We start from the raw sequence: 20665 nt of genomic DNA on the forward strand, positions 1-20665 counted from the left end.
AGGATCGAAAAGGAAATAACTTCTTATGTAAGGCGGATTCTCGAAGACGAAACTGCAATTGATGAAAATCCACATTAATTTGAAGAAAGCAGCCAATTAATTCAGGCAAAATACTTGTCAATTTCTTGAAGAAGATCAAAATCTAGTGTAAAAGATTTGAAGAAGGAGACGCAGCTAAGATTTTCTTCTTTTTTAAAAAATTTTATGGTTTAAGATTTTGATTTTAATGTGAGTGTGACAAAGTTTGGGTTGTACGCAGCTAAGATATTTGATAGGTTTTTGTGCTGCTTGTAAGGAAATATAGATGTAATTAAGGATGAATTATGAATCAAATTTGAATTCTAGTTTAAATTGGTCCTTTCTTAGTTTGGTCTTGTTCTTGGTCTGTTCATGTTATTTGTTTGTTGAGTGAACTATGGTGGAAATTTGCTCCAAAAGAGAGGGCAGGTTATTGGTTATAAATGAGATATTGGGAATAAGTAAAGGGTAAATATGTAATTTTAAATGACACATCATCTTCGCTTAATTTTAACAAACATATAAGCAAGAAAATAGTTTCAGCATATTTCTAATCAATTATCTTGATTATTTTCTTAGTACTCATTTTCTTGACGTGGGTATAAACACACCCAAGTAAAATAAGTGGATTACAAAAACAAAATATGTACATTTCTATACATAGAATTTAGATATGACAATGGGTTGTCCGTGAACTGAACTTGGATGTCTTGGAACTAGTAGTTGGAGTAAGATAAATTCTTTGTTATTTTGTTACCTTTATTAAATAAAGAAAAATTTCATCCAAGCCGTGCTTGCATTTTTCATGCACAAAGACTTTCCCTATGTATACATCATTCCTGGTTGCATAGTTGATTTAACCCTTATTATATTACATATTCCCTCGTCCCTACGTAGCTGAATCATATTTCTTTATGGATTGTCCCACTATAACCATGTCATATCCTTTTATAGAAGAGAATTGTATCTACATTATTCTCTTCCTTAATTTATTTTCTCTCCACTTTAACTATTTATTACTATTATTTTCACAAAATATCAGTCAAAAAGAAATACCTCACTATTTATTACTATTATTTTCACAAATATTTCAGCTATAATCAACTCAAGAATCCATGGACAACTTCTGTAGCCATTTTCACTAGAATCATTTTAACTAACTGCATATGTGAAGAGCTAGGAGAAAAACTAGTGAAATTAAAATGTATCGAAATCACAAACGCATTACGTATGGTTAAAAATGTACATAGTGATCGATGATGACTGTCTAAATTACAATAGTAGCGTTTTTAATGGTTATGAGTTGGACGGCATACAATTTTCTATACACAGGGCCTTCGTACCTCTGTAACCTCCGTATAGAGGGAGTCTTTCTCTCACTACGATCATGGATTTGGGTCACTCCCTTACCTCTCTCTCCCATCATTAAGAGTCATCATGTTTTCTGCTTACTCCTGTATCAAGGTATAGCATCAGAGGCAAACACAGTCGAATCAGTGTATTGGTTAACAATATGTGTCGTGGAATAAGTACCTCAGATGGACCATTTGAGGATGACAAAGCGGTAGTAACCTCAACTGGTGCATCAGATATTCGAGCTTCGGATTTCTCATTTGAGTATCTGAAAGATGCAAATGGGGGATTCCATAGTTTAATCATATTGGCATTGAGGTATGATAGGTTATAATTTGGGCGTAGATAATGTACTTTGCTTTAACCCTTACGTTGACAATATTGTGACCCAAATGAGCTCCACGCAATCAACCCACAGAAGCCTTTGTTCAACAGGGATCACACCGTAGGTAATGAGATGAGCGAAGGGCCAAAGCTTCCATCCCGCCTGAAAATGAAAGGTTGTGACCCAAATGAAAGGTTGTGACCCAAATGAGAGGTTGTAGCAATACAAAATGAGATTGATCTTAGGCTGATCGAGAAAATCGTGAGACAAATATTCCAAAAGATGAAAAAAATTCAAAAAGCTATGAATTTTTTAACCACGTTAACATCAAAGGAAAATATCAATCATAATCACCAAAGGACTTTGGAAGAAGAAAATAGCATTTAGTTGTAATAGTAGCAGTAATGGTAATAATGAAAATAAATAATATAATAATGATATGTTCTCTATTATTAGAAAATCCATAAACGGTATATAGTAAATGAAATATTAGAACTGGGCAATTCAGCTTCAATCATATGTTACAAATCCTTAACTACAAAATGAAAGAGATTGATCACACAGCTTCATCAAAATATTCACTCATTGATCTCATTAACCACCATCAAAGATCATCAACAATGATATGAAACTGGATATGCAAACTCTACGACAAGAGTCATAGAATTACGACTAAGTTTGAAGAAGAGAGTTCTTACCGTCAACATGGGCCAGAATGTAGCTCTCAGCTCTCTAAACACGGTGACAGGGGACTCGAAACGTAAGAAGCCTAAAAGTATGTAGTAGATGCTATTCCAAACTGCAGACCATAACGTCTGATCAAAGATAACTTTCGCAGGAACCACCCACCAGTCATGAAAAGGAAACAAAGCCTGGACGATAACAAATTATTTAGATGTTAAGTATGTTGTGTCACAAGTAATTAACAAGAACAACGAAAGGAGAAGATAAAGAACCAGAAGATTAATTACCTCGCAAAACTGATAGTAATAATGAGAAAGTGATCCGTGCAGTGTAAATCCCAGCAGACCAGACCGGAACATGCGTGCACGATCAAAATCAAAAATCGGCTTCCCTTCATAGCACTACATGCCAAGCAAATTAATGAATAATCCATATACAAACACTAATATTGTATGCACATATTACATCAATAAATCGGCTTACTTGTGCGATCCAATCCCCGACAGAGTAAACCACTCCACTTATTACCATTTTTGCCAAGACTGGGTTTGTTTTAAGGGCTTCCTCGTAAGCACTCCAGTTGTGCTGGGGCGCATATCTCAGTATCTCCAAAAGTGTCCATCCCTTCGTATACAGAACAAATTAGTTCTATGTTATATGATTATATATCTAATGCAAAAGCAGTCACACATAATGAAAAAGCTAGCTCTAGCGTGATGATGTTGCTGAAAAAGAAAACGAGTCACAAGGAAGACTGACTGTGAATCAGGTTTGCAAAACTATCATAAACCCACACTTCTAAACCGTACAACATAGCAAAAACATACATAATAAAATACCCTAGAACTAACTTATTTACCACACAAGTTCGAGACGATTCACGATTGTCCAAATTTTATATTTGGAAAAGACATGAAGAATCAGCAAAATAATAGACATATGATGGTGAGAAAATAGGCAAACAACACTAAGGCTGCATATGTGATGGCCAATATATCACCACAAATCCATGAAAATGCAAAGATTACAACAAAAGCAAAGCATAACTAGCTCATAATTATCATAAGAATACAAACAAGGAACTGCAGTCTCCTATTCAGCACATAAAGATCATATTTTTATCAGCACCCCCAATTTCAATAAGCTACAAAAATCACAAATAGGGTTCATCAATCCCCAAACACGATTTACTGGTTCTTAAAACCACAATTAAAATTCAATTAGATAATGAATCGAAACTCACATGCCAGTAATCATGATCAATAGTGAGCAACTTGGTTATAGCGAAAGAGCCAGCAGCCAGCACAATAATAGCATTGATCGCCCGGTCAATCTGCCTCTGGATTTCCTCTTCGCTATTCCCATTGCCGGATTCAGGAACAGCGACACAGGAAGTGGCGGACAAGAGCCCTGCGGCGCCCTCGAAAGACAGCCTCTCGCTACTGAAACCCGCAATCACCTGATCCACAGGGGACGGATCGGCTTCTCTCTCCGAGAAAACGACGCCGTCCGGGTGGTCAACTATGTCTTCGCTCTGCACGGGTATGATGTCGAATTCGTTGGGCAGTGAGCTCACCAGCTGCAGGGACTGCTGCTTCTTGTGCTTGATGGTGGGTAAGGGTTTGAAGAGAGGGGGGGGTTTGTTTGGATTGGGTTTGGATTTGGCGATAGAAAGGAATGCTTGCGGGATGACGGCAGCGGCGGCCATTGCGCCTTGCGCCGGCGATGTGAGAGAGAGAGATAGTCTCTCTCTTCTCTTCTTCTTAACGTGTGATGGATTTGAAGTGGTTCAACGAGTATATTCTGAATATTTTTGGTGGGGTCAGCATAGAAGATTGTAGATTGGGATTTTGTTTTTCGTTTTAGTTTAATTGTCTATAAATAATGAATTAGTACATGAAAATTTTGATTTTAGAGCACTCGCAATAAGGGCACGGATCGGCGCCTATTGCAGATTGGCGGCAATCGTCGAACACCGCCCCGTTGGCAAGTGCATCGGCGTTCGGATGAATCCCAATAACAACTCTTGGAACAGTTCCTATTTATTTAAATATCCGTTTTTTTCATTACTTCGCTTCTATTCTAAGTGTTGGATAATGTTTCATGTTTGAGTGACACATTCTATGATGATTATTGACATGCAACATATTTTGTTTTTCCAAATACTAGAAGTAGCTAAGTAGAAGGTAGAAAAACTGCAATAGTTTTCCCCATGATCGATATCTGGTACTGACTTTTGACTAATTTGTAACTATATATACTTTGTATACTTGTATGTTTATTTAGTGCTAATAAAAAGTTCTTTAGCAGTCTATTTTTCGCATACCATGTTAGCGTTTAGTATCTACCAAAGCACTTGCAATAAGATCGTTCTCATTTTCAGTCAAAACATAAATGACCAATCCAAGATTATGGCTGAAATCAGACCGGCCAAAAAAACTGGCCTGCAATAAGTTATGATCATAACTTAGGACTTGGATCCATGTTGTGGAGGAATCACAGTAGAGGGTGTTGTGCACTCACATACCAATGTTTTAAACTTTTTTTAATATTTTAATATTGTACTTAATAAATAAAATATTGGAGTGTGAGTGCATAGTATCTCTATTGTGGTTCCTCCATAACAGGGAAGCCAAATCCCATAACTTATTACCTAATTCAGTTATACCAACATAAGGTTAACTTTTATATATGTTATGAGTAAAGAGTGTAATTCCAGTAAAGTTTGTTACTTGGTTATGTGTTTAAATAAGATTCTCTTAAAACTCAGGCAAGATATTACTTGGTTTTGTGCTGAAATAAGATTCTCTTAAAACTCTATTAAAAATGAGTCATTCACTCCTTTAAAAGGTCTTATAAAGGAGGAGGATTATTCATTCTTATATAGATGAGATAAGATTATTACCAAGTCAACGTGACAAGATTTAGTCATTTGACACATCCCGCACGGACTTCAACGTGAGTAGGCAAGATAAGAGTATAACTTGTAAGAATCAACATTGATGTGGGACGGCATGTGTTAGAGTTTGTATATTAGAAATCACCTTTCGAGTGATTGAATACTGTTAAAACTCTCATTTTATTTTCCAAATGAATAAACAGATTATTTTTGTCATAATGTTGTTATGTTTTACATTTAATGGATGTTTATTACATGTTTAAATGTATAAGTAACTTAACAAAGTCTAAGTCTTTGTTTTAGTAGACCGGTTGTGGGCGTCGTTCACTTTAAGGTAACACGGTCAAATCTAAACAAAGAAAAAGAAGAATTTCACAACCTAGATAGGCTTAGACTACCTATCGTGAAAGGTTGCAACGTCAGTCCGATTATTTCTAAGCCTTATTGCAATAAGATGACGTTGGTGTGGTATAGCACTGAATGGATCTAACAACGAGACAGTCTTTATGCTATCTACTGAAAGACGAGGTCTTGTAAATTGTTATTTCTTAATCAATGTACGTTAGCATTGAGCATACGGTATTGATTATGCACTACTTTGACTTACCAAATGGTGCGGGTTTTTCGCAACCAAATAAGCCCGGTATATTGGGTAGTGGTGATTAATATCTAGCGGTGCTAGGATTGCTATTATGTTGAATCGTGCGCGAGGTGAGTCTCGTTTGATAACATCCTCAAGAGAAGCTTGAAATAAGGTTTTATTATTCGGAACCTAGCTAGTTGGAGTTTAATTACTCTATGAATAATAAATACTCCCTTCGTCCCAATAAATATGAAACATTTGGTTTCCAGCACGGGATTTTATGCAGTGTTGTTTTGTGAGTTAATGAAGAGAGAGTAAAGTAAGATAGAGAGAAAAGTAGAGATAGTGATATTTCCATTTTAGGAAACGTTTCATTTTTAGTGGGACAACCCAAAAAGGAAAACGTTGCATTTCTAATGGGACAGAGGGAGTAAGATTTTCTTGTTGAGTCCTCTCTTGGAATAAATAAGATATTAAGTAATTAAGTCCATAGCAGACACTAATTAATTAATGGATGTTTCTATCTTAAGCGCGGGAAATAAATATCAAATAATGGAAACCCGAAGTACTTATAATTTCGGATTTGGATGGGGAGTGCAATATTACTTCTGTAGTGGCTGCTCGTAATATTCCAATTATAAGCTTATATTAAATTGTGTTTAATTTAATTAGTAAAAAGCTAATTTGAGGAGTCCATATCCAAAGCCTTCCATAGATCCCTGTCTGGGCCCAATATATGACTTATTATAAATAGGAGAATAAAGGAGACAAAAATACAATTACAATTATTTTTCTTCAAAAATTTCGCCCCCCTCTCCACATAGACAAGGGGCGATTTTCTCTCCTCCGAGGGAAAGGATTTCCGTCTTCTTTATTTAAGTCCTAGTACACTGGTGAGATCAGCCCACCCTGATATTAATTTACAGTCCAGGAACCAGACAGAAGATCCGTGGTTTTGTATTAAAGATCTTCACGTGGAGAAGGCGCTAGCTATCTTCGATTCTTTGGAGAATCATCAAGATATAATGGCTAAACCGTAGTAAAGCATGTTTTAGGTTTCAATTAATTTAAAGCATGTTTTATTTGAGTTATGAGCATGATACATGTGATAATTACGCGAATAGAATTTGTCTAAATAATCTGCTAAATAGATCAAAATTATTATGTAATTGATTTATGTGAGCGCTTCCGCTGCCAACCCCTTCAGCATGAACACGGACTTCAACGTGTGAGTAGGAAAGATAAGAAGAGATACTCCCTCCTCCCAGTTTAAGAGTAAAATTTAGTTATGGCACGGGTTTTAAGAAATTGGTGGAATGTGTACTAAATGATGTGAAGTAGTGGTTGTTGGAGTGTGTAATAATTGAAGTGGGATAGTGGAAAGTGAGACCCTTTTGACTTTTTGTATGTTTAGAATTTTGTTTTGTTTTATTTTAATTAAAGTAATGGCATTTGAATGTAAATTTGATGAATAATTAGGTTAAAATTTTATGTCCAAATAATGTAGATTCTAAATGTGACTCTTAAATTGGGACAGACTTAAATGGCAAAATGTGACTCTTAAACTGAGACGGATGGAGTATTAGAGAATCAAAAGAAATGGACATCAAACTTGTAACAATTTTGGGTAAATAAGAGATAAATAAGTGATCCCATTTCTTCAATGTGGACCGGAATGGACATCGAACTTCCACTCGTGAGATAAATAAGAGATAAAGAGATTCATCGTCAATTTTGGATCTGTTTTGATATCATATTAAAAATGGATCGCTCACAAAGAGCTCATAAAGGAGAGGATTATCTACTGTTATATAGATAAAATAAGATCATTATTAAGTCGATATGAGAGAAGATTTAGACATTTAACAAACTCAATTTTAATTTGTTTTTTGAAAGCTCTAAATTGAATCTCATGGCCTATTGGCATACTATCACAAGGTAACGAATGCAAGTACAAAAAATGTTTATACAATTTCCTTTAACATGATATATCAAAAGCGAAAGACCTTGAACTAAATTACCACGAGTTCACGACCATGCAAAATCAAATGGATAATAGATAATTAAAAGCAATATATACCAACGAGATATGGGTGCCATGTTTCATAAAAATCTGGTCCACAAAAAACAGTGTCAAACAGTATAATAAAAGAAATAAATATGAACATAAAACAAAAACTTAAATTCTTATAAAGTGGACATGTGTGGCGAATGGCGATAGATCATAAATTTCACATGTCACATCTGACATCGTGGCACACCATAATGGGACCAAAGGCCAATTAATTCTCTAATCTAATTTATTCATTTCAATTTAATTCTCGAGTAGGGAATTTATTAGTTTTCGAGGTTGCACGCTTGGCCTTATTTTAGTCCACTCATCGTGGTATATGTGAACCACAACTCCTACAATTCACACCTCTCTTCATACCTCTCACACAGCCTCTCATTTAATTTAAAATTTTCGTTTTCTAGTTACCATTTAATTTTAATATTTAAATAGCAAATAATTTATAATGTTAAATTCATAACAAAATAAATAAGAAAGTCATTTTATTGAGATTCAGAAAAAGTACAAGTCTTACAAATCTATACATATATAAGCAGTTTTTGAGATAATAAAAATTGTCAATATAATTTTCCTCTATCCCACTACAAGTGAGATGTTTCTTTTTGGCCGTTGTTTTGCGAATATGATAATAAATAGTTCAAGTAGAGACAAAGTAAATTAAGAGAGATAATAATATAAAAGAGAGTTGCATATTCATTATTCTCTTACTTACTTTATTTTCTCTTCACTTTAACTATTTATTACTCCCTCCGTTCCATAGTAATAGGTGCGTTTTTCGATTTCCGTCCGTTCCATAGTAATAGGGTCATTTCCTTTTTTAGTAAAAGTCAACACATTTTTCCACACATACTTTACCCTCTCTTACTTTTTTCTATCTTCATCTCTCTACCTTTTTCATTTTTCACTTTATTCTCTCTTTACTTACTCACCTAACACAATTTTTCTTAATCTTCGTGCCGAAAAGTTTTGCCTCCATTACTATGGAACGGAGGGAGTACTATTATTTTGCAAAACAACGTCCGAATAGAAACGTCTCACTTTCAAATATATATACTACTCCCTCCGTCCCTCTGTAGTAGAGGCGTTTCTTTTCGGCACGAGATTTAAGAAAAGTTGTGTTATGTAAGTTAGGTAAATGAATAATAAAATAGGAAATAAAAAGGATAGAGACATGAATAATTAAATTAATTGAATATATATTATAAATATGGAGAAGTGCAATATTTTTTGTTCTTGTTATAATTGAAGAATTGAATGGTTTTCATGGCGAAGAAGTGAAAAGGTTTTTGGAAAAACAGAATAAGGTGAAAATCCGAGTATATAGACCCAACTCATGGTCCATTTGCGACTCATATATTATACTCCCTCCGTCCCGCTTTAGCAGTCTCATTGACTTTTCTGCCCTCTTTTTGTAAAAATGATAAAAAATAGTTAAAGAGGAGAAATGGTAAATTAAGAGAGAATAATATAGAGAAGAGTCTTATCTACATTATTGTCTCTCTTACTTTACCATTTCTCCACTTTAACTATTTTTTATCATTTTTACAAAAAGAGGACCGAAAAGTCAATGGGGCTGCTAAAGCGGACAAAGGGAGTAGCTTTTGTTGTTGATAATTCAATCATCACGTCGCTTTTATTCTCTTGCTTCAATTTGCACTCCATATTTTCCTTTTACGATCGATCACTGCATGTTCCTATGACATGCAAGCAAGGATCAAGCCGACGACATGGATGAGGAGGAGGCGGTGGAGGAGAAGTCCGGAGCCTCCGCAAATGACAAGGACAATGAGGTTTTTTTGTGTTTTGCATCCCGTTGGAAACCGACAATGAAGCGCTTAACATTCTAACAAACAAAGACGTCGCAATGGTGTTTGCATGTCGGAATTCAGGGCTCCGCTGCTCGACGTTGAGTTGGAGATTTTTATTTTTTGTTTTTATGTTTGCTGGTGTAATTTATTTTTTCTTTTAAGTAACGTCATATATCGTAATTTACGAGATATACCAATATTTTGATATGACGCGGTATTTCCGTTATCACTACGAAATCTTCCTATCAGGTAACATACCGTACAGAAAATTTAATATTTCCAATATTTTTTTCGCATCGATAAGTCTGTTTTTGTCCACCCCCACAGACAATACATAATGACAGCTATATCATGGTAGAAGATAGAAAAGAAGACGTCTGAGAAGCAACGAATATATTTATAAACTGGTAACAACATATTCCAAGTCATTGTGCATAATAACATGCTGTGTTTGGAAGGCAAACGCACATGTATTTTTCTTGTCAAGAATCTTGTTTGCAAATGCTACATATACAAAGATTCCAACCAACAGAAATGACATCTTGATAGATACAAATAATAATTTCTCCTGCTGATTTGGAACTACTTAAAACAGGCAACACTAGCAAGCATGTTGGAGAATTTCTATCTTCATTTGGGAAAATAAAAAAGAAAAAGAAATGGGCATTTTTAACCTTGTTTAGGCAGAAAGAGGCGATCCTGGCCTTCTACCAACTTTGCAGATCGGATCACATCCCCTGTCTTGATCTCAGATAGTGTTTCTCGCCCCATGGTCGTGTAACTGTCAACCAGGGCAATACTATTTCAGAAAGTATCAAAATGGTGTCCTAGATTTATCTATTCTTTATAATAAACCATGATTAAGAATTATTGACACTAAAGGTGCGTACCCAAAAACAGAAAATTGGCCTTCGTCGAAGGATAGCCCTCCAAGGCCAGCCTGCAAACATAGAGTAATTTGAATTGAATTTTTTTACGAAAAAGTATGAGGAATTTGATGAAGTTCATACTGCTCACATTTCTCTTGTCATAAAGATAGAAGAAAAACTGGTTCGGTGAAGAATACTCCTCGGAGTCTGGATTATGAGCCATGACCACTGCTCCATAAACTGATAGTGGAAGCACAGGCAGCTCCCCGTCCTTCACATGGAAATTTGGATGTCACTGATGGTAACTGAAATTGAAACTCGGGCTGCATTGTTCAATAAAATAGATGAGCTTGGTAAACCTGGACACTTAGAGTCGTTTTATAGAGTGGCTCGAATTGCCCAGATGGCATTATCTCGAGGGGGACTACGTATCCCTTGTCTTTTCCTAGCTTGCTGTCCGAGAGGATAGCTTGGTCAGTGCAATTTAGTTTCATACCATCGTATGCCCCTTCAACCACCTAACATAATTTTAAAAACCAGGTTGAGAATCATTTCTCTAATAAGCCGTGACTGTGAGAGATATATATGATGCATACAGATATGAAAGCAAAAAACTTTCTGAATCATATTAAGTGAACAAAGTACAAGAAAATGAAATCAAGATCTCTCCATGGTTACCATAGCCCAACTTTACCCATTTATTCAATTACAGATCTCCATGTGCGCACATGCTTATCCTGCAGAGATACGTCTTCCAGGTTTTAGGTGTCAGTCCGCAGCCAGCCATAAAACAGAATCTTTTCATTTTAATAGCAAATCCAAAGAGAGTGGTTTATATTTCTTATCTGCTAAGCTGATGTATCATATGGTAGCAGCTAGCAAAATGCATATCGAATAAGACAATTATTTCGACTGCTATTTCAGATTGTCTTGTTTTATGTTTGTATTCATTAAAAAAATCACCAAGAAGTGAAAACTGAATGCTAGTAAACAGTCATACGAGGAAAATGGCATAGTGTGAATAATAGTGCATAATTGTCACTGTGGGAGAACAATGGATGTTCGAAAAGAGAGATTCCACTACCTTACCAGTTTAGCAAAGTTCCCTGCTGTAAGAGGCGCTGAGTATCCATCTACAACAACCTAAAGACAGATTGATTTGTAAGAAAACAGCATCTCATAGATATTCACACATCTATATCTATCATAGGGTGGGGGTTATGAAGTGGTGTTAATACTGATCAAATGACTAATATGCACATATCATGAGGCAAAATGCGCCAGTTATTTATGTACGGTATATTCCAGCAGGATTTTACAGTAGTTTGGCATAGTATAAGACAGTTTATTCAGTCCAAACATTAGCTTAAAAGTGCATTAACACTGATCAAATGACTGACAAGCACGTATCATGAGACAAAATGCGCCAATTATTTATCTGCGGTATATTCCAGCAGGATTTTTCAGTAGTTTGGCATAGTATAAGACAGTTTATTCAGTCCAAACATTAGCTTAAAAGTGCATTAACACTGATCAAATGACTGACAAGCATGTATCATGAGACAAAATGCGCCAATTATTTATCTACGGTATATTCCAGCAGGATTTTTCAGTAGTTTGGCATAGTATAACACAGTTTATCCAGTCCCAACATTAGTTTAAAAGGGTATTTGGTACACCTGAAGTATAGCAGTGTTTCTGGGTTGGCCAGCAGCTGGAGAAAACGTCGAGCCATCTCCTTTCTCAATAGCAAATTCAACTATTGCTCTCCCTGTAAGCCTTTCAGAAGTTTTAAGATATAAGCCACAATGTATAAACTTCCACTCTTATATATATAATGTAAGAACTTTAATAACAGAAGCAACATGTCTTGGAAAAAGTGCCATAATATAGATTATACAGAGCATCAAAAAGACAATAGTAGAAAAAATTTCGAATAGAAGACTGAAAATGTGATGAGAAGTAAGATGATTACCTTGGGTAGTTTTTGTATTGCTCAGGCAACAAAAATGATAATCCTGGAGCCTGTTCACAAATACAGCCTTGACATATCACTGATCAATTAGTGAACATGTAACTAGTCAAACCAGATAAAAAGGCAACTACAGAAAGGATAAGTACAAATTTGTAGTTCTCTTTTTTTTCTGCGCCTCTAGCTATATTTCATGCAGTTAGGTTTAAGAATTTATTCAGCTTCTGATTGCAACTACAACTACCTGTAGCAACTCCAACTGTGCAACAGTATCCAGCGTATTTGCCAGGCCAACTGATACCTTGTCTGGGTCTTTATCCTTGATGTACTGAAGAAGGTTTTTCAGCCCAGCCTGAAATAATGAAAAGTCTTCATTATTTTCATGCTTACTGTTACCAAAATGTTATCAGCGCAGCCTTGATTTGAAAGTTTTCTAGTTTTGGTGTATGTTGCCTCTGCCACACAAGACTGATGGATTATGGAATGGAACTAAATTCCACATTTTGGTTTGTGGAGGGTCAGAAACAAAAGGAATAGAAGCTTTAGAATGCATATTACTGAATAATATGAAACAACTAACTGACACTCCCCAACAACAAAAATATAGGCACATAACCAGTTCCACCAATTTGTCTTATCTTGACAAAAGGAAAAGATAAAACCTGACTGGACAAAACCATTAAGAAGAAGTAGAACTGCTAGGAGCCTGATCTCTTGCTCGGAGAAAATAGGAAATTTAGTTTACTTAGCTCATATACAATGACTAAAATATTTTTAACCTCGGATGGGTTCTTTTTCTAAAAAATCATTGCTAAAAGGAAGTAGTTGCATGAACATACATGAGATTTCATGACTAAGAACTTAAATAGAAGAGGAACAATTTTAACCATCGTCTGCTGTTTCTAAGAGAACCCCATTAGACAGGAGAAGCCCCATTAGACAGGAGAAGCAGGTAGTAAAATAGAAGGAACTTGGAATTACATGAAAATGATACCACAGGAACACCGTGCATGGACGTAGAATCCTAATGTATAAGATACCTACCCTACAAACACAAACTGTGTTCTCCATTTGAAGTACATGAGTTTAACTTGTTTCATCTATATTACCTGTCCATCGGTTAGAGATGCATAAAGAAGTGAACCATTTTCTCTAAATTCAGCAGGCATGCTAGAAAGAATAGCTTCCTTTTCATCTACAGCAATCTGAAAACGAAAAGAACAAAGTTAACGGTAAGAACCATTGCCACCAGCATTAAAAGATAAGACACTAGAAGAATTAACTAAATAGCAATGTGCACCAAATAGCTGATGGAATGTGTAGCAATGTGTACACCAAATAAATAATGGAATGAGAAACACACATATATAGATAGATATAACTTCTTGCAAAGAATCATTTTGACCCAATTCAGTTTCAGACAGGAGTTTTAATTAGAAACAAGAGAACAAAGAAATAGAAATTTATAAGTTATTACAAATGAAAGGAGAATAATTTTATAAGTTAACAAGAGATGAAAGAAGGAGGGTTCTTAAAGCTTCTAAGATTCCCCCTTCATATGATTATGTGCAGAATGATGAATACTGAATAGATCTTAAAGAACCACTGAATGTGGAAGTTACAACTATGAAGCAGTATTATGCAGATAAAACAATTTTTTAAAAGTAATCCAACAGTCCCACATAACAAAGAGGATCAACTGAATTAAGCCTACTAGCACCGGCAAAGTGGCAGGTGAGGAAGAGAAACAACCTAACAGTCCTATACAACAATGACGCTCCACTAAATTAGTATTATCACATCTCTTACAAAATCATTATCTCTCCTTTTGTAACCTAGTGAATGCTTTTGTATAACTGCCAAATACAACCTGCACCCACAGACAAGGATAACAAATATCCAACATACCAGCGAAATTCTCTACCCATCTGGAAGCAGCTTGTAACTAAAGGAAGGTCGAACAAAACACTTAGCCCGCAAAAGACACTAAATTTCTTGTGCAGTGCACCTGTGATCTTAGAAGACAAAAGACAAGTGTTACCTTTAAAGCTTTCTTGACGTTTCCCTCCATTGTTCCAAATGGCTTCCTTTGTGGAATCCTTAGCAAGTATGATATATCCTCCAGAGAATCCTAAGAGAGATGGAAAAATTATGATTTTTTGGCTATTGAATTCATCTTAACCTTTGAATAAAATAAAAAGTCACTGTACTTTCCAAACCTGTATAGCTTTCATATCTTTGTTAGCAGGAATAGCTCTTCTCAAAGCCAGTTCTCCAGTCCGAGGAATTTTTGTCTCCGGGGAATAGAGTACCGCTTGAGCTGGAGGAATGAGCCAATAATCATGTAATATCGAGGGTATTGGTGATGTCAGTTGGAGAAAGAGGACGATGACAGCAAAAGATTTCTCAAACGGCTTCCTTCCAATTTGTACCCATGTCTTTAGGTCGGGGAAATAATCTTGTCCATTCACTGTCTCCTGCATGAAAAACAACTCATGTAAGGAGCTGGTGTTAACATTGGACACGAATCAAACAGTACATGAGTTTACAACAAGAAAAAATGAGATCCCAAAATCTTGCAAAGAATGTTTTTTTGAACAAATCAGATCATGCAAACAAGGAAGAAATCCAAATAAAATCACTAAGCACTGATCAAATTCCCAGCATTTGGCAATAACTCATACTCTCATTTTGCCATTTTGGGATGTCCATAAAAAATAGTCCCATTTCTAAAAATGGAAATTCTCTCTCATATTTTATCCACTTTTTTTCCAATCTCATACTTTACTTACTTTTTCTCCATATGTCTGTTTATCTTATGTACTTTTTTACCTTCTCTCCTATTTTACCAATTTCTCATTAAAACACATAGAGGTAATCTGGACTGAAATAAGGCACCATGAATCAAACAAATGATATTCGAGTAAAAATTCAGGCATGGAGGCGATCATGTGAACGAATCCACACTAAAATTCAATAATTCAACCAGAATTGTTGTATAATTAAAGAATTAGCGATGAATTTAGAGATTGAACTCTCACTGATGACATAGTCAGATGCAATTTTATAGGCATTACAATTACATACGATGAGTCAACGTTACTCATCCTAGTATAATCAAGGGTACAATGTGGAGAAGAAAGAAGCAATGTTAATGGAACATGTTGTTGCAGTGCAGTGAGAGAGAATGCGGACTAACCGTGGGGCCATAAGCCTTAATCGCGAGAATGCGATTGAATTTGCGGTGTGGATTGGTGGGGAGAGAGAAGCGGGTAGAGAGTTGAGGAAAGGGAAGGGATGAAGAGAAGATGGAAGCTGATAAAGGAAGAGCCATGGTGTGGTTTTGGCGCGCCTCATCCAAAGCCTAATCTGGAATCCTCTCATCTTCTTTATACCTCTCTTTTTTTTCGAACATTCATGTTAACTCTAGTTTCAGTGTTCACTTTCTTTTTCTAAATAAAAGTATATATTGATTATCCGTATTGTAACTAACATGATTAAACTAAAATGAAAACCCAAATTAAAATGATAACGTATCATCAATGAGGACCTTTGAATTTAGGAATAAATTCAATCTTAGTCTATCATGTGGCAGACTTGCTTGCATATGAATTAAGGATTGCTTGATTATATTTTATTTCGTATCACAGATTGCTTGAAACTATATGTCAAGTTACTTGTCTACGTATCTCATATTGCTTGTCTAGGTTGTCATTTAAACTATGACATAATACTCTGATTTCATATCACAGATTGCTTAGAACTATATGACAAGTTGCTTGCCTTATGTATTGCAGATTATTTGTTGATGTATCGCAAATAGCTTGCTATGGTTGTCAAGTTTAGGGCTGGCAAATCGTGCGGATTGGGTCGTTATCGGGTCAACCCGATAACGACCCAACCCAATAAGGCCAAACCCGAACCCAACCTGTTAAGGAAACCCCAAACCCGAACACGAACCCGCCACCTTCAAACCCGGACACGACCTGGACACGACCCGAACACGATAACGACACGAACCACTTTGGGTTGACCCGACACGATAAGAACACGATATCGACCTGGACACGATAAGAACACGATATCGACCTGAACACGATACCAACACGAACCATTTTGGGTTGACCCGACAAGATAACAACACGACAACAACCTAAGCACGATAACAACACGATTACATATTGCTTCAAAAAATGATCAAGACTTTAAAAAGCCATATAGCATGAAGATGTTCCATTTTAAACAACAAAACTCCAACAAAATCCAAAAAAACCCAACAAAATACATAACTTTTGTTCCAAAATCCAACAAAAAAATTTGAAACAAGATAAAAGAACTAAAGAAGTAAAAAGAACAAAACAAAAAAGAGTGAAAATACTAAAAATTAAATTAAATTTATTGAATCAAAATAAAAAGAATATAATAGTAAAATAAATTATATTATAAAATTATTTGTTGATTAGTTTTGCTAGTACATAATATCTGAATTAGCGTGTTGTATCTATAAGTATAAACTTATTTTTCATAAATTTATTCAAATTATCCTTTTATTCTAAACATTAATTGATTTAGTTTTATTTTTCACTTGGATCTCTCACGTACATTGTATTATTTCATTTCTTTCGACTACTTTAATTTTTGTAATTTGAAATATAATTTGAAGCTTGTAGTTTCAAATATTTTCTATATATTGTAACACATGAAGAAATATGCAAAGTAGGGTCATTACATGGTCATTTAATATTATTATCCAAAATTACATGAATGAAGACATAATTATATATTTTGAATATATTAACTAATATAGTTGAAGTGTCACAACCTAGACGTTGATAGCAATAACCTTCTATCGTCGAACTAGCTCTTATGTATCATTTGATGCACTATAATATATAACAGATTATTAATCATAAATTAATTTTATAATATGGGTCTAAAATTTGTTGTGGTTTATCATAATATTAATGAATAATGATACCCCTTTTGAATGTTGGACGTTTACCTTTATTTTTGTATTTTAAACTGGCTTGTGGAATATGAAAAATCTATATTTTTTTTTATGCTACTTTACAATTCTCAATTTTAAATTTTTTTTTTGTAAAATATTTTTAATATAAGTATATATTTTACTTAGTTGATCACCTATATATAAGAAAATTAGATTTTTATAGAAAATCGTTTTTCCCGAACAATTAAGTGCCAAACCCTAATTTCAACAATAATTATTAGTAAACCAAAATTTGGTTGAAAACTATTTTATTTTGTTTGAACAACAAATTGTTTGATCAACTCTATTTTGAAAAGGTTTAATTATCTCATTGCAAATATACATATTATGCATCACTTATTAATTCATCATAAGTCATAAAATATTTTTTTTGAGACCCATATAATATAATTACGCACAAGTTGGAATATAAATATATAAAATAATAAATTTGTAAAGATGAAGATAAACACAATTAAAGGATATGTTACAACTTACATGTTGGGTTCCACATGTTATCATCATACCATCTCTATTATGATATTATTACGCACTATGAAAATAATTATAAAAGTAATATTAAAATAATACAGTAAATGAAATATTGAAAATATTGTGATTTATCATATAGTAATACTAATAATTTTTCATGATCTTATCAATTTTTGGAGCAAGTGCTATACATTTGAATGTTGTATTACTATTATATGTGTTGAGTCCAACAATGTCTCATCATTGAATGACCCATATTATAATGTTAATAATTTTAGATAGTATATCAACCAATATGTATAATATTATTTTCAAAATTAAAAGTTAGAAATTAATGATAAAATATCAATGGTTTCAAAAATAATATGAGAGAATTTCCTAACAAAAGAGTGTTTTCCTAATTTATACTTTGTAAAAAAAAGCAATTTATTTGTATTTATATCATTGTGATAGTTTAAATAAAATGAATAAAAAATTATTCCATTATTATTCCATTAAAATACTATGGATGGTTATTCTCTCTAAAATTTTATCTTTTAATAAGGGTCTTGGTACATATTGTACAACAATACAAATGAAAAATGAAAAATTATAAATAAGGTCAAATTAGTCACAAAAATATGTAATTAATGATGCTATCTAATCAAAATAAATTAATATTATCCTTTTTAAAATTTGAAGGGAATTTTGTGTATACAATTTTTGCAAATTTATCTTTACTCAAAATAAAAATAATAATATTAATTTTTAACGGGTTACCCGAACCCGACCCGCATCCGACCCGATTTTTTCGTGTTCTTAGTGGGTCGACCCAATAACGACCCGCATCCAATAAGACTTGATCCAAACCTAATAATTTCGTGCGGATTCGTGTCGGATTATCGTGTCGTGTCAAAAATTGTCAGCCCTAGTCAAGTTGTCGTTTTAAAATGGAATTCAAATAGCAAAGCAGTATGGATCATCCATCTGGGTGGAAATGGAATCAGCCCAAACCTTGGCTATCTTGCATGGGGGAGCAGGACCAGCGGAGACCAGACACGACACAGCCAGGATAAGGCTTCTTAGCCGAGATCTCACCCTGAGATTCTCGACAATTCGAAGAGAATGAAACAAGTCGGCTGGGGAGCTGGCGAAACATGGGCTCAATGAAACTAGGCTGCATACCATGGACGCAAACTCCTGTCCAAATATCATCAAAGCGATGGCCAGTCTGGAGACGCGGGGTCCCAAACCTGTGAAGTGATCCACCCGAACCTAATTAAGTGTTAGTTTTTGCTTTGTAAACAAGAGTAGGAGGAGGTCTAACCCTTCGGTGGCTGGACTGGCTCATACTCTTGTAATAGTCTTTCTCCGGTATGCCACTTTTGGGCGCAACCTAGCTCTGTAATTTTCATGCATTGAAATACAGGGATAATGGGCTGAAGAACTCTCCATCGAAAGGTGTTAAAAAAAAGTTGTCATTTTAAAATGACAAACATATTTAAACGACAACATACCACCAACTACAAACAAGGAATGAAATGAATACTTAGTAGTTTAACAATGAAGCAGAATCAATATTAAGCTATATTAGTCTATAAAATCATAAACTTTGGTCAAGTTCTAGTACTATTAGTTTTCAAAAACTTTGCATTCCGTTGGTTTATCCCAAACCGATCCAACTAAGATATTTTCGGTAAAAAACTTATCCCACATGGGCAACTGTGATACTGTTATGATATTTTAGACCATTTTTAAATTCGTAATAAGTAGGATAAAAAGACATATTGAAATACGGACGCATAATGATTGACATGCCTTAGGAAATAACAAACAGAACATAAAGTTCGTAAATACTTTATTTTTTACCGATTTTAAAGTTCGTGGGAAATATCAAAACATGGTCAAAGTTTGTAAATATAGGGACCAATATATAACTAATATACAAATTATAGTATTTAAAATATCAAAATCATGAGCATATTAAAAATTTTAAATATAATAATAATAATAATAATAATAATAATAATAATAATAATAATAATAATAATAAATAGATTTAAATCTTGATAAACTTGTAAACAACATTAACTACAAAATCACCAATGCCATCATGTCATCAACTTTACCATCGCACATTAAAATCATTGATCTTTTAGAAATTGTGACCCTTAGGCCTTGACACAAACATAACACTCCATTTAAGATTAAATTGTGAGATTCAATTTCATAAATCAAACATAATATTCCCTTCATCCTTTTGTAGCTGAGTAGTATTCTTTTTTGGGTTGTTCCACTGTAACTAAGCCATTTCTTTTTTCGGAAAAAATAATACATTTTTCTATCGTACTTACTCCCTCTTACTTTATTCTCTATTCATCCCTCTATCTTTTTTTCCTTTCTGCTTTATTCTACCTTTTACTTGACTCACTTAAAACAATTAAATTATGTGTCGAAAAAAAACGCCTCTACTATAACGGGATGTAGGAAGTACATATTTAATCATGAGATATAGGGATGTCAATGTAGCCCGCAACACATGGGCTTGTCCGAATAGCCCGCCAAATATTTATAGGGTTAGGGCTGAAAATTTTAGCCCGATAAAATTACAGCCCGATTAGCCCG

General features: G+C 34.4%; 2 protein-coding genes across 2 annotated transcripts; both read right to left on the reverse strand.

Moving 5' to 3' along the window:
- Nucleotides 1-1221: 1221 nt before the first annotated feature.
- Nucleotides 1222-4162, reverse strand: LOC125215436 (mpv17-like protein). Its single transcript, XM_048116859.1, has 7 exons — nucleotides 3624-4162; nucleotides 2864-3004; nucleotides 2668-2781; nucleotides 2395-2568; nucleotides 1743-1858; nucleotides 1552-1639; nucleotides 1222-1472 (listed from the first exon to the last, which is right to left on the reverse strand). The coding sequence occupies exons 1-7, from the start codon at nucleotides 4086-4088 to the stop codon at nucleotides 1467-1469; spliced, it is 1104 nt and encodes a 367-aa protein (XP_047972816.1). The 5' UTR covers nucleotides 4089-4162; the 3' UTR covers nucleotides 1222-1466.
- Nucleotides 4163-10172: 6010 nt separating this feature from the next.
- On the reverse strand, nucleotides 10173-15954 carry LOC125211475 (peptidyl-prolyl cis-trans isomerase CYP37, chloroplastic). Its single transcript, XM_048111287.1, has 12 exons — nucleotides 15782-15954; nucleotides 14802-15059; nucleotides 14624-14713; nucleotides 13692-13787; nucleotides 12827-12934; nucleotides 12586-12635; nucleotides 12290-12389; nucleotides 11700-11753; nucleotides 10970-11128; nucleotides 10759-10881; nucleotides 10632-10681; nucleotides 10173-10522 (listed from the first exon to the last, which is right to left on the reverse strand). The coding sequence occupies exons 1-12, from the start codon at nucleotides 15914-15916 to the stop codon at nucleotides 10411-10413; spliced, it is 1335 nt and encodes a 444-aa protein (XP_047967244.1). The 5' UTR covers nucleotides 15917-15954; the 3' UTR covers nucleotides 10173-10410.
- Between the last annotated feature and the right edge of the window lie 4711 nt (nucleotides 15955-20665).

Source organism: Salvia hispanica, chromosome 3 (genome assembly GCF_023119035.1).
Source record: "Salvia hispanica cultivar TCC Black 2014 chromosome 3, UniMelb_Shisp_WGS_1.0, whole genome shotgun sequence".
NCBI classification, from domain to species: domain Eukaryota; kingdom Viridiplantae; phylum Streptophyta; class Magnoliopsida; order Lamiales; family Lamiaceae; genus Salvia; species Salvia hispanica.

Coding starts and splice junctions, on each gene's coding strand:
- LOC125215436 (XM_048116859.1), bottom strand. CDS start 4,088: ATGGCCGCCGCTGCCGTCATCCCGCAAGCATTCCTTTCTATCGCCAAA. Junction 1,859..2,394: donor CATTCTGGCCCATGTTGACG/GTAAGAACTCTC, acceptor TTTCATTTTCAG/GCGGGATGGAAGCTTTGGCC. Junction 1,640..1,742: donor TGGGTCACAATATTGTCAAC/GTAAGGGTTAAA, acceptor TGCATCTTTCAG/ATACTCAAATGAGAAATCCG.
- LOC125211475 (XM_048111287.1), bottom strand. CDS start 15,916: ATGGCTCTTCCTTTATCAGCTTCCATCTTCTCTTCATCCCTTCCCTTT. Junction 12,935..13,691: donor CATCTCTAACCGATGGACAG/GTAATATAGATG, acceptor TCATTATTTCAG/GCTGGGCTGAAAAACCTTCT. Junction 11,129..11,699: donor CAGGGAACTTTGCTAAACTG/GTAAGGTAGTGG, acceptor AAATTATGTTAG/GTGGTTGAAGGGGCATACGA.